At 42.0% G+C, this 14298-nt stretch overlaps 1 protein-coding gene across 3 annotated transcripts in view; it reads left to right on the plus strand.

The window, feature by feature from the left end:
* Positions 1-14298, plus strand: part of LDLRAD3 (low density lipoprotein receptor class A domain containing 3) — a 244904-nt gene that overhangs the window by 119092 nt on the left and 111514 nt on the right. For 2 of the 3 annotated variants that reach the window (XM_036891668.2, XM_036891669.2), the window contains exon 4: positions 11375-11509. In XM_036891668.2, the coding sequence (XP_036747563.1) occupies positions 11375-11509 (135 nt within the window). The remainder of the gene's footprint in view (positions 1-11374; positions 11510-14298) is intronic. The other variant, XM_036891670.2, reaches the window with a different exon arrangement.

Consider the following 14298-nt stretch of genomic DNA (forward strand, 5'->3'; position numbering starts at 1 on the left):
GAGAGAGTCTAGTAAACATAGTATTCATCATTTAAGTGTAGATTAGTGATACCAAAAAAAAAAAAGGGCAGTTCCTGTGTGGTAACCTCCAATGAGTTCTACACAGAGTATAAAGGGCATATAAAAGTGTAGGCAAAGGGTCTGTTTGTGTTTATACAGAGGATCAAAGCCTAATTGGGCTACCCTGAAAATGAACTAAGATACGATATGAAAAAGAACTTCCAACAGCAGCACTCTCTGGATGACTCATGCCCGAAGATGATCATCAAAAAACCCCAACAAAGGTCCACGCACTGCTACAGCTGTAGATGCACTCATCCCACCAGCTCCTGGACTTGCCATGGGAATGAAGAAGGAGATATCTAAGCTGGCCTGTGCATACAGTAAAACAACAAATTTGACTGGATCTGTACTGTTGGAACTCAATCAAGAATTAGGAGAAGTGCAAATTGTAGCACTCCAAAATCTTACAACTACAGACTATTTACTGTTAAAAGAACATAAGGGATGTGAACATTCCCCAGTTATGGGTTGTTTTAATTTGTCTGATTTCTCTCAGACTGTTCAAGTTCAGTTGGACAATATCCACCATATCATAGATAAGTTTTCACAAATGCCTAAGGTGCCTAACTGGTTTTCTTGGTTTCACTGGAGATGGCTGGTAATTACAGGTATGCTTTGGTTATGTAACTATACTCCTATTATGTTAATGTGTGTGCGCAATTTAAGTAGTAGCTTAAAACCTATACATGCTGAAGTTACTCTACGAGAAGATATGTCAAAGAATAATCAGTCTTCCCATGTTTTCTGCCGCCTGCCACTTCTATAGCTTTTCTTCTTCCTTCCTAATTACAACCCTTAAATAGAATTCGTGCCTCATATCAAATTTACCGAGTATTGTAATTCTTCCAAGTGGTAAAGATACCTCAAGACAAATGCTGGGCATAGAAGCTACAGGGTGTAAATATGCAAAGAAATAAAAAGCTAACCATTTCAAACAATAAGGCTTCTCTCTCACTTACCAACTTTACATTTCCCTGTATGGCCCCGGAAGATGACTGGTTAGCCAGAGATGGGTAAGTTTCCTCAAGGGAGGAACAACCTAAGACAGGCACAGTCACAGCGGGTCATCAGGTGAGAAATTGGGGATCAACAGAGGTGAGGCTTAGAACCTCACCCTCCCCCCCCGTTCTGAGAGAAATCTTCTGCATACGTGGATGTTTTATTGCCCTTGTCTAGCTTGGATTAACACATAGTCTACAGGCAAACACTTGATCATGTACATTTGCTCTCTTACAACACTAAACTATGTTTTCTACCTTTATCTTGTATCTACCTACCACTTCAGCATTTTATTAAAAATAATAATAATAAAGAGAGAAATGTGGTATCCACATATGAATCAAGTATAAAAATCAAATGAGTATTCATATTTGAACTGACTGTTTATAGTTCATAATGCATGAGCAAAACCAAAAGTTTCTGTGATGACTGCCCTTGTACTGTTCACCATGTAACTTATTCACTATGTAAGAATTTGTTCTCCATGTAAGAACTTGTTTGTTATGCCTCAGAAGATTGGAGACTGATGAAAATTAGGCTTGGGGTGGATTAATGATTGTGCATTGAGCATTGACTCCCCTATACAGAATTTTATGGTTGTTAACAACCATTTGATCAATAAATATGAGAGATGCCCTCACAAAAAAAAAAAAAAGTATACACTTCCAATGGTAAAATAATAAGTAACCGGGATGTAATGAATATAGTCAAGATATTGTAACAGCTTGGTATGGTGATAGCTGGTACTTAGAATTGTCATGTATATAAATGTTGAATTACTATGTTGTACACCTGAAACTAATGTGATGTAATACTGTGTGTCAACTACCCTTCAATAAAAAAATAATTATCTACAAAAAAAAAAAAACTAGCAAAGTTAAAAAAATCAAAAAAACAAAAATTGAATTAATGGGGAAAATTTTATGTGGTTATATATTTGGTGATATTAAAGCACTGTTAATTTTTTAAGTGTAAGAATGAGACTGTTTATTCCTTTAAAAAATCCTTATATTTGAGAAATAAAATATATACTGGAATATATAAAGATGAAATAACATGATAACTGATATATGCTTTAATCCTACCCTGTCGGGACAGGTAGTGAGCGGATGGGGGTAGGATCGAAACAAAATTGTCAGTGAGTTGATAATTATTAAAGCCAGCTAATTGGAACATGGAGGCTCACTGGGCCAGTCTCTTTTTTTGAGTATATTTGATATTTTCCATAATAAAATGGTAAATAGAAATAAAAGGAGAGATTCCGTTAGGTGATGTCTTGAGTTTTAACAAATAGCTGGAGAGTTGTAATTTAAAGAACCTTGTTTCTACAGATGTGTGTTTTTGTAGCTTTTGCAGTCTTTGCACTCAGTAGTGAGGACAAGCAAGAGTCAGAATTTCTGTTACAGCGTCACAGCGCTGATACCTTTCCACTTTTCCTCCTTTCTCCTTTTGGCCTCCTCCTTCTCCCTTGTGCTCAGACCCTCTTGGCTGGAGGTGAGGTCTTGGAATGGGCCACCAACTAACTCTCACCCTGGTTCTCATGCAGAGAGGTCAGGGATTCCTGTCCAGAACCGAAATGGCAGGGGTGTCGGGGTGACCATGATGGGAAATTAATTCAAGCTGATGGTCTTATGCTACTGCTTTCAGCGTAGGTGTGCCCAGAAAAAGTGTGTCCTAGACTGTGTTTCTTATACTGTTGACAAATTCTTGCCTGCGCTGCTGATGCTGGTGCATATCTGTTAACTCTCTTCATGTCAATCAGATTAGATTCTACATTTCCTCTTCACTCCTCAGCCAATCCATCAGTGGAAGCCTCAAGTAGCAGTGCCTCACATCTGGTGGGCTGGGTGAGTGGCATTTGCAGCAAGAGGACTCTGCCACCTGGTGGTCCAAAACTCCATCATCAGGGACTCCTTAAAGACTCCTGTGTGGCCTGCTTCCTTAGGGAAATGTCCCTGGTTTGCCGAGGCCACACTGGGCCATTCTTCAGTGTATTTGCACACAATCTTGGATCTTCTCCAGAAAACTGCCACCCAATAAGAAATGCTTGCCTAAATACTCTGTAAAAAATAACCACTTATCTCTCTGGTCTCCCAACTCTGTCTCCTTTCCCTGCTTCACTTGGCACCACTTTCATTATTTTCTGTCTTCCCTACTACATTGTGACATCCATGAGATGGTATTATTGCATAGCTTACCACTGTATTCTCAGGGCTAATCATATGTCTGGCTCAGCCTTTGCATGCAGTAAATATACATGGACTAGCACTTCTCATGCTTTATCTTCATTGCATATTGAATCTCCTGTCTCCCCACTAGAATGTAAGTGCTTTAGGAATACAGACTGGGTTTTCTTTTATCCCCAATGCCTAGTTGAGTGCTATTTAAAGAAAATAATCAATAGTAAATGTCTGCTGAATGAATGGGCCAAGCAGTTAATCAAACAAAGGGTTAAAGAAGGAAGACAGTCATGATATCTTCCTAACTTATGGATGTCTTGGTTGCTTTCTGTGTTTCAGATGTATACCAGAAGGGCATAGTTAGGCCATGCATTGTTTATTAGCCCAGCTCTTACCTTCTTTCAGACTCATCCTCTTTCCAAACTAATATGCCAGACACCATGCAAGATGCTGCAAGGGATATAGAGATGGGTCAGATGCAGGACCCTGGCATTGCTGAGATTATGCACGAGTAAGGGACACAAAAATACTTATGTCCAAATTATTATAACATGGTGTTGACAGTTGGGAGTGCTGTGGGAAGCAATGAAGGGAGAGAGTATTTCCCTCTGGGCTCATCTGTAGGGTTTGTTGAGGGAGATGGACCTGGGAGGATGATGATACCATTAAATTGTTGGCAATACATTCCATTGGGTATTTTAGCTCAGGGCCCAGGCAGAGGCTGAGAGATATACAAATTCTTCAGGGCATAAGAAGCTACTTGGTTGACAATTACCAAGCACTTACTATGTATATAGCACATTTATATATACCTTACATGTACAATCTCATATGAGATTGGTAATGTTATTACTCCTTTTTTATAGATAAGGCAACAGAGACATAGGAAAGATCAAATAACATGCCCAAGGTCATACATTAAGTGGTACAGCCTGTATATCAATCCAGGCAGTGCAAATCCAGGGTCTAAACTCTTACTCCAAGGTCTTAACTTCTCTGTATCTCCAGTAATAATAATTAAACTAAGCATTTTTTAAGCACCTGGGCCACCATGTGGGCCGCTTGCTATTCTCAATTGTTTGCGTGCATTATCTCACTTAATTTTCACAAAATCTTATGACATAGGCACAATTTTAATCCCCTTTTTATAGAGGAGGAAATTGAGACTGGGAGAAGTTAAATGATTTTCCTAACATCATGTTGCTAGCGAGTGGAAGAGCTGAAATTTGGACCCAAGTGGACTTCACAGTCTCACTTTACAGCAAATGCATGCTGAGAATGGGAGGCTGGGGCAGATCATGAAAAGTTGAGAATTTAGGATTCTATTTTATACCCAGTGACGAGCAGTTGGTATTAAGCCAAGTTCAGGGTGAGGAGAGAGAAGGTCAAACATGGCTGGAACCTGGGGATCTGGGACATGGTGTCCCTTTAGCAAAAGGGGAACCCCAGGAGAGGGAGAGATTGATGGATGTCAGTTTCAGACAAGCAGAGTTTGAGGTGAAGGTGTTATACAGGCAGAAGTGTCCACAAGGCAGCAGGAGAAAGACGTTTAGTGTTACAGAGAAGATTTGGGGGGCCGTCCACAGAAAGGAGGTGGTCGAAGCAGTGAAATTAGATAAAAGTTAGGCCTGGTTGTTGGGCAGGAGGCAGCTGTGCCCAGAAAGCCTTTATAGGGAGGAGGAAACAAATGGCCATTAGCAGTGAATCACAGTTCTGCCACGGCCCTGAGCCGACTCCAGAGGGCTTTTGAAAATTGAAATCTGAATCTTCAGAGGCCAGGAAAAAGCAAGTACCATTGAGGACTCTTTGCCTCCTGCGCTTGCCGAGAGTGGTGGCCCCTTTCCCTCCTGCAGACTCAGAAGAGGTTCTCGTTCCAGAATGTGGCTGCACCTGGGCCGTACTCTGTCTTGGTGGGTGGAGGGTTGCTAGGAGAGCCTTGTTGAGCAGACTCGGAAAGAGAGGCGAGAACTTGCAGCTGGTCACGTACAGGCAACCTCTTCTCCTTTGAAGATCGGGGCAGCCAGCATAAATCAGCCACAGAGGGAGCAGTGCTTGTTCACGGGACAGATGATTTGCAGAATCTTGTGGCCAGGTGTCCTCCATCCCGGAACAGAGGAAGTATTAGGGCAGCTCCATCTCCCCCCGTGGCCTGGTTTCCAGAGAAATTGGGTCTGGGAAGACGAGATCCCCATGGAGGCCCTGAGGTTGGGATGAGGAAGTGAGTGGGAACCACGGCCGGATGGGGAGCAGATGGGAAATGTGGGGGCTGGTGATGAGGAGTTTCTCATTGATGTGTTCTGTCAAGAACTCTTTGAGGTGGAAGAGGGGCCAACTTCACAGACTTTAAATGGATTAAAGGCAAACATTTCCTACATCCTGCTGGAGACAGATGGCTTCATTTCCTGTCTTGAAGCCGGTCCCTTTATTTTGGGCAACCGCAGTGGGTCCTTGGTCCTTTTCTTCAGATGTGGTTCAAGTAAATGCTGCCAGTTTCATTAGCCACTGAGCTTAACCTTAGCGCATCCCACCCCCCCTCTGGCAGGGAGATACAAGTTGTCTCTGCTGAGTGCTGTGGGCTGGGAAACAGGTCCATTGCTCCCTGTGTTTGCTGTGGTAATAGCTGTGAAGCTTTTGAGTCTGCTGTTTGTTTTTGAAGTTGACTCTGAGATAATTTTCTCCATCCCTATTAAAATAAATTCTGTAAAATATAATGTTCCCCCTCAGAAGATTGGAGACTGACAAAAATTAGGCTTGGGGTGGAATAATGATTGTGCATTGAGCATTGACTCCCCTATACAGAATTTTATTGTCGTTAACAACCATTTGATCAATAAATATGAGAGATGCCCTCACAAAAAAAAAAAAAAAAAAAAAAAAAGGACAGACTTCCAATGGTAAAATAAATTAGTAACCGGGATGTAATGTATAGCATAAGGAATATAGTCAAGATATTGTAACAGCCTGGTAGGGTGATAGCTGGAACCTAGAATTATGTATATAAATGTTCTACCACTGTGTTGTACACTTGAAACTCATGTAATGTAATACTGTGTGTCAACTACCCTTCAATAAAAAATAATTATTAAAAAAAAAAAAAAAAAAAAAAATATAATGTTCCTTTCCCTCGTTAACCAAGTAAAATATGTTTTTCAGTGACTGGTAACCTTAAGGACAAAGAAAACATACATTTGGGGCACATTAAATATTGCTAGAAGATACTGAGACATAACATCCTAAAGTACAAAGTGTGTCCTGGTCAGTGTATGAACTGGCAAGTGAGTGGTTACTGTTTTAGGGTCCTGCATGAGCTCCATGGGACCACAGGGACCCCTAATACTGGGCCCCTGCCCTCCCAGAGCCTACAGGGTCAGTCCATTGTAGTCCCATGCACACTTGCTCTGACATATGGCTAAGCCCTGTAAATGGATGCAGAGGCCCTGGAAGAGATAGAGTGAAACTTGAGCCATCTGGGGTCTTTGGGGAGATCTGCCACTCAGTGTGAGTGAGTCTGTCTAATAACTGGACATGTGTGCCTTTGAGGCCCATCGTTGACAGGGATCTCTCTGGCATGTGTTGCTTCTTGACTTCATCAGTGTTTACCTTTGCTGGTGACACTGCAGGTCCCTTCTTGGAAACATTAATTTTTAGACTGGGCTATATTACAGGGTTGCCTGTGGCTCCATTTAGAACTTTCTGGTCTCGAAACTGTATTAGGCTGCTCTGCTTTTGGAATTCGTAAGGCTGCTTTTTGTGGCTTTTCTGTCTCCTGCCACAGTTGTCAGCTTTTATTTCTTGCCTGCAGTTTGTCTGCAGGGAGACAAACAGCCTGTCTCCTTCCCCCAACCTTTCTAATTTGCTGTGTCCCTGGGAACGGGAACCAAACCTTGTTAGAATTTACATAAACAGAGAATCAATAGACCTTGGGGGAGGTACAGGCTTGAGGGCCCTTCCATAGCTCCAGGCACTTGGAGCCCTTTTTCCTGGCCTGCTGCTGGGTTTACTCTCTTAGCAACTTTCAAATACATAATACTGTACTATTAGCTATACTTAATATAGTTGCAATTTTTCATTGTATAATTTATTACAAATATAATATTAACTATAGTTGATATAGTTATAATCATATAATAATCACTATAGGTAATATGGTTTTTAAAACAGAACATTGGTAATGCAGGGTTTGGGGAGTGTTCTAGCATCCTCTGTCTCTGTGTCTCTGCCCTGAATTGGGCAGTGCTGGGGAAGCGGTGTTTTTGGAGGACCCACTGACCAGGGAGGAGTCCCAGGTGTGGTTGTTCACCAGCGTGTTCCTTTGTCTTCTGAGCAACAGGGGACCTCAGTGTGAAAGGAACTAAAAACAGGTGTTTGTGGGCCAGAGAGAATTGTGGAGGGGCAGAGCAAAGGAAGAGGGGATCACCACTGGAACATGTCTGCCTGACTAGACTTTTAAAAATGTTTGGTGAAGTCTTTCAAACACTGAAAATGAAAGTAAAATTAAATGAACACCTGCATTACCAATGTTCTGTTTTAAAAATCATATTACCTGTAGTGATTATTATATGATTATAACTATATCAACTATAGTTAATATTATATTCGTAATAAATTATACTATGAAAAAATTGCAACTATATTAAGTATAGCTAATAGTAAGGTATTACGTATTTGAAAGTTGCTGAGAGAGTAGACCCTAAAAGTCCTCTCACACAAAAAATTTTGTAATTATGTGTGGCGTTGGATGTTAGACTTGTGGTGATCATTTCACAATATATACATATATCAAGGCATTATGTTGTATCCTTAAAACTAATATAATGTTACATGTCCAATATTTGGATTAAAAAAATCATTACCATGTTGCTTTATTTGTCTCAGATTTTTAATGTAACGGAATGTTACCAAATATCATTAGAAGCCTACGGTAAGATCCTATCCTATTCCCTTTTCTCCAAAGGCATCCAGTGAGCTGAACTTAGGGTTGTTTCTTCCAATCCAAGTTTTTATTCTCAGTATATATTTTTGTATCTGTCAATGATAAGTAACATTTTTTTGCATGGGTAACTTCCTATAAGTAGTATAACACTGTACATTTTCTTCTGTAACTTACTATTCTCCTTCACTATTATATTTGTGAGATTTATCTATCTTGATTCTGATTCATTCATTTTTCACTGCTGTTCAGCAGGGGTTGGCAAACTATGGCACCCAGGGCCAAATTTGGCCTAGTATCTGCTTTGTAAATAAAGTTTTATTGGAACACAGTCATATTCTTCATAGATTTTCTATGGCTGATTTGTACTACAGTGGCAAAGTTGAGTCATTATGACAGAGACCTAATGTTAGTAAAGCCTAAATTTTTTACTATTTGGCTCTTTACAGAAAAAGTTAGCTAAACCCTGTTGTAGAATTCTGTGGTAGCAATGTGGGACATTGGATCTTTTCTCCTGTGGATGAACATTTGGATCATTTCTAATTTTTTAATTTTTTTAACAGACAGTGCTTCAGTAGAAATTTTTGTTTGTTCAGGATTCTTCCTAGAGTGTATAGCTGGCAATGAAATTCCCAGGCTATAGGGCCTGTGCACCTTAAACTTTACCAGGTATCACTCAATTGGTCTCCAAGGTGAATCCACCAGTTTGCACTCCCACAAGTAGTCCATGAGACTTCCTCTCCCTAACATCCTTGCCAACAGCCGTGAAGTTTAGTAAGTCTAGTGTGGTTGAAGTGGTGCTTTCTTCCTGGTGAAAGTCAACACTTTTCCAAGTTGTTATTGATCATTGCCTTTTCTCTTATGGGAATTGCATTATCATTTGCCCATTTTCCTATTAAATTATTTTTCTTTTTGAGTAGTGAGATTGCTTGATGTAGTCTGGCTACTAGTCATTTTGGTTATATACATTAAAACCAGTCTGTGACTCGGTTTTCAGTTAATCTGGCTTCTTTAACAGAGCTGGATGTTAAGGTATAGCCAATCTGAGTTCATCTTGAAAATAATGTGTGGTCTGTATCACACATACATACATATATGCAGACACACATTATGTAGTATCTTGCACACACAAACACACACACACACATACTTCTTTTCCTTGGGAAAGTTTGTGAAGTTGAAAGGGTCTAAAGCTGATGAAAAGTAGACGTAAGTAGTGTCAGTAAGGTTGATTCAGCACAGCCTCCTCACTAGGGTGTCCACATGAGTTTGCAACTGCCCCATCTTGGAGCATTTAGAGTCTCTCTGAGGCTGTCCGTTTGCGTGAGCTGATTGTTGCTGATGCTCTGGCTGTGTAGACATGACCCACGAGGTACCAGGGAAGCTGAAAGCCACCATGGTGGGCTGTGCGAGAGTTTGGAGGGCTCCCTTGGACAGAAAATAAATTTAATTTGTGGTTTTGTATTTCTCCATTTTGGTTTGGGCTGAAGGCAGACCGTGGTTTCAGCCTGATCAAGCTGAACCATTCTCTGGCCCACAATTTAAATAATTAAAACATCCATTTTCGGGCAGACTACTTTTGTTTGATTTTACGCTGGTCCATCATCTTTGGAACTGAGAGCATTGGCTTCCCCCATTCCTCTACCTCCTCTGACCTTTTGATGTAAACTTTCTGAGTGAACAGTTAAAGAATAAAAAAACTCTGCAGTACTTCAAGTTTATGAAGCTCTGTGAAGTTTATAGTCCATGCAGCCATGATCTCTGCATATCTTAACAATAGTTCAGTGAAGCATATGGGGAAGATATATTACAAATGCGATCTCACAGTTGAGGACTACTGAGAAGTACCGGAGATGACTTCTGAGCCCATAGCAACCTTCTGTACTGGGCCTGGCATCCTGCTCTGGGGCTCTTCCCACCATGTGCCGTTCCCGTGAGGGCTCAGTTCATTACTTCTTCATTGCCACCAAAAGTGCTCCCTTCAGGGAGGGCCCCAGTCTGGGGGCTGAGGGAGACATAACTGAGGGGGCACATGTAACATTCCCTGAGCCTCTGCTATGTGTTAGACTTTGCACTGGATATTTTCTCCTACGTCTTCTCAGTTGATGCTCAGATTTGTAGGGCCAGCTTTATGGGCCTGTGATCTGCACAGGTATACAGGGCTCTGCTTAACTTAACAGGGTGCCACACTTGGTTTTATGCCCTCCACCTGCCTTCTTGAGTTTTTACATAATTTTTGAATGTGAACCCCACATTGTCAGTTTGCACTGGGTCCCACAAATTATGTAGCCAGTGCTGCCCACAGATAAAAAAACCAAGGTTCAGAGAGGTGAAGTAATTTGCCCAGATTATGCAGCTCATAACTGGCAGAGCTGGGATTGTAGTAATTTTTACTTTGCCACTTCATTTATTGAAAATAGAGACCTGGTTTGAGCCTTTTATGAATTGCATTTCAAGGAATGGGGAAGTAAGGTAAATTGTGCTCTAGAAATACTGCTCTTCTCTGGCTGGCTGCCACCCTTTTCCTTGAGGGGAGGGACCATATCTGTCATTTCTTTTGAAGTTCCTAGAACAGGGAGTCTTACGGGGGTGCTGCTTAGGCAGATCAAGTGGTTAGTGGACTTCTTGATGGCAAAGAAGAAATTGAGACCAGAGTTCACCTTGATGAACCATAAAGATACCTGAGGATTTAGGAGGCTAGTCCTTAGGCAAGGAACCAGAAGGAACCGACAGAGCCCTGGGACCAGATCTTGCCGTCACTCCATCTGTGGCAGAGGTCCGCAGATCCCCGCCTCAGCGCCTCCTTCTGGCTTTGCGTTTCTCTGTGCGTCTCATGCTACCAGCCTTTCCACTTTGGACTCTCCCAGGAGATTCCGATTTTGTGCTAGGCCCCTCAGAGGCTGCTCGCCCACCTAGAGGTTGACCACCTTGGGTGAGGCATGACCCGCCAGCCATGGTGGTATAGTAACAGGGCACTAGCATGGAGACTTGGGAGAAGGAGCTTTTATAATGGGGCAGAGTGCACTGTGTCCTCTCCCAGTCATTGGCTAACAGTCTCCCAGGACAGGCTTTGAGCTGCCATCTTAGAAAAGGAGCTCACTGCTTTCTGGGTGGGACATTCTCCTGGCTGGAGAAGGTTCCAGGGGGCCCCGAAGGGGACTTGCTGGCCTCTTTGGTGATCTGCTCTGTTTTCCCTTCACAGCAGCAAACCCTCTGCTTTGCTCCACCGCCCGCTACCACTGCAAGAACGGCCTCTGCATTGATAAGAGCTTCATCTGCGATGGGCAGAATAACTGTCAAGACAACAGCGATGAGGAAAGCTGTGAAAGTTCTCAAGGTAGGAGCCTCTCAAGCTCTAAAAAATAATTGCATCACCACACCACAGGAACACTGCAAGGAGGAAAACAACACCCATACCTATGTCTATACCCAACAGCTGTGTTCATTTTAATTTACTGTGTTAACTCATTTTCCCTCACAGCCCTTGTACACATGCTTCTAACTGTAACACACCTACCATTTAGCATTTTTGTATTTCGCGTGTATTAACTATCATCTATACGTTTTCTCTACAAAACTGTCCTTTGCCTCAGCTGCGCTCCCTACTGTCCAGGAGCTCTGCTGTTATTCTCTAAGCTGGTGCGTTGTTGGGTGTCACCTAGGTTGTTGCTTCTTTCCACTGATAAATTCTGCAGAGTGGGACGTCTGTATGGCTCATGGCCACACCTCGCCATACAGCTGTTGGAAATGCTTTTCTGCTTTATCCTGCTGGGAGCCTTGTCTGCGCATGTCAGTTTTATGGTACTATCTCAGGCATTACCTGCTGTTCTAGTTTTTCCATTTTTGCTAACTTGATAGTCATAGAATGATAGCTCCCCAAATGCTTTAATCTGCATTTCTCTTCTTACGAGCAAAGTCAACATTTCCCCTGTGTGTTGGTTTACTACTTTGTTTCCTCTCTGAGACTTGCCTGCTTGTATCAGGGCTCTCTGTCTCAGAGCTGTTGTGTGGAAGCTGAAGGCGGCAGCTGGGGGATGGAAGCACAAGCGGTGTAGGGAAACCAGAAGGACACAGTGAGGTTGTATTCTCCCCTGTTAAAACTGACCAGGTACTTTTCTTTACCCATTGACTCATTTCCAGTTAACCTGTATTTCTTCAGTGATTAGAAAGAAACACAGATTTAAAATGAACATCCATTTTAAGACCTCCTAAAAAGCACATATTTCTAATGTTATAAACTTGTATCATCTGTAAGCAGGTAATTACTGTATTGCTGTGATTCACCCATATTATTGTTCGTTAGTGAGTTCATTTGTTTTGACTGTTATCAAATGGGTCATGCATGGACCACTGGTAAGAGTGGGTCATAAACCAAGGATTTTGATCAGTCCACGTCTGTATGCCTGAGATCCATAAATAAGACAAAATGTGTATCGGCTTGGGCTTTGCCAAAATTTCTACACAGAATGGCTCTGGGAGGTGAGTCTTGGGTAGAATTAACCTTTGATTGTCCTTGCCTGAAAAATCCCTTCCTTGGGTCTTTTCTTTACCAAAGATTCTCAAGGTATTATCCTCAGAACAGCAGCACCAGTGGCATGTGCGAAGTCTTTGGAAACACAAAGCTCAGTCTGTACCCCTGGCCAACTAAATCAGCCAGGGGTGGGCCCCAGCAATCTGTGTTTTAAGAAGCCCTCTCTGTGATTGAAGTGCATATGAAAGTCTGAGAACCACTGTTCTACACTAACTTTAGAGAGATTTCTAATCTTGCCATTTGCCTAGGAATTTCTAAGCTTCTGATTGAATGGCAAGGTGTTTGTAGCCTTTATACAAAGCCAAATTTTTACAGACCAAAACATATGCCAATATGCCTCCTATGGCATGTGCCATCAACAGTGATGGCTACCAAGTAGGGGAACATTAGTCACAAAGTCAAGTAAGTAATAGCATAGATAAGGAGGGATTAAGGAAAATATTCTGTCAGTATTGTTTCATATATAGTTTCTTATGCATCCTAGATTCACTAATTCTGGAGGTGGTGAGATGTTCCTCAAAAGGGTTCCCAAGTCTAAAACTTGGAAGTGAGGGAATTTGTCCTGATGGTTTTGTGAGCAACCCTCACCCCTGACTGTCACCCCCACCCCAGTATTGTGCTGAAGTGGATTTTTGCTTGCCTTTAAGAACTGTCCCTCTGCAGGCTTGTTGAAATTAGTATTTCTAAATCCAGCTCCATTCTCTCTCTCTCTCTCTCTCTCTCTCTCTCTCTCTCTCTCTCTCTCTCTCTCTCTATTGTGTTCTCATAGTATAAACATGAGGTATAGGGTAAGCAAGTGGTGGACGCATTATACAGGAAGCCCCACTCTTGGGAAATACCTTACTTAGAGCAACTGTCCTTAGAATCTAGACTTTGTGCCTTTCATACCCAAACCCTTCCATACCCAACACCCCTCTAGAAAGTAAGCTCTGTTTGCACATGCTCTGAAAACAAGCCCCAGCAGGGCGTAGGTAACAGCTGTCAGCTGCCATTAGGATGCCAGTCTCCAAGCAAGGTGCCCATGGTAGAAAGGCATTGCTGTTAGCTACCTGGGAACAGTAAGTGTGCCTCTGCCTCTCATGTCCCGCTGATCCTGCCTAGTAGCACAGGGCCCTGCAAACATTGGACACAGTAAATGCTGAAGACTAGGGAAGATTTCTTTGTATGGTGTTAATGTAAGTAAGCTTTGCTTTATTTGTTCCTTATATAGTATTATATTGTATATGTGTTTAAGTTATGTGAGTTCAAATCTGCACAGTCTTATTAAAATAGTAATAGTAAATATTATTATTATTGTTTAAATAGAATAGATGCCTCTGTCATTCCTTTGATAAAAGTGTGCCCCACAGTGAGCGTAAGATGGGAATTGGGACCTGCTGTCCCTTGGCCAGTCTGTGGTTCCCCATCCTTTCTCTGGTGTGAATGTACCTCTGCTTCCAGTGTGATTCTAGTATTGAAGGGTATGCTTTCCTCTGTCATGTAGCTTCTAAATGTAAACTGACTGCAAATTTTGGTGCATAAACAAAGGAATGCCAGTGTACCAGTGCTTGGGGAGACCTGATGCATACTGAGCTCCATGTGGTATCTCTCTGAAG

Source organism: Manis pentadactyla, chromosome 9 (assembly GCF_030020395.1).
Source record: "Manis pentadactyla isolate mManPen7 chromosome 9, mManPen7.hap1, whole genome shotgun sequence".
Taxonomy (NCBI): Eukaryota; Metazoa; Chordata; class Mammalia; order Pholidota; family Manidae; genus Manis; species Manis pentadactyla.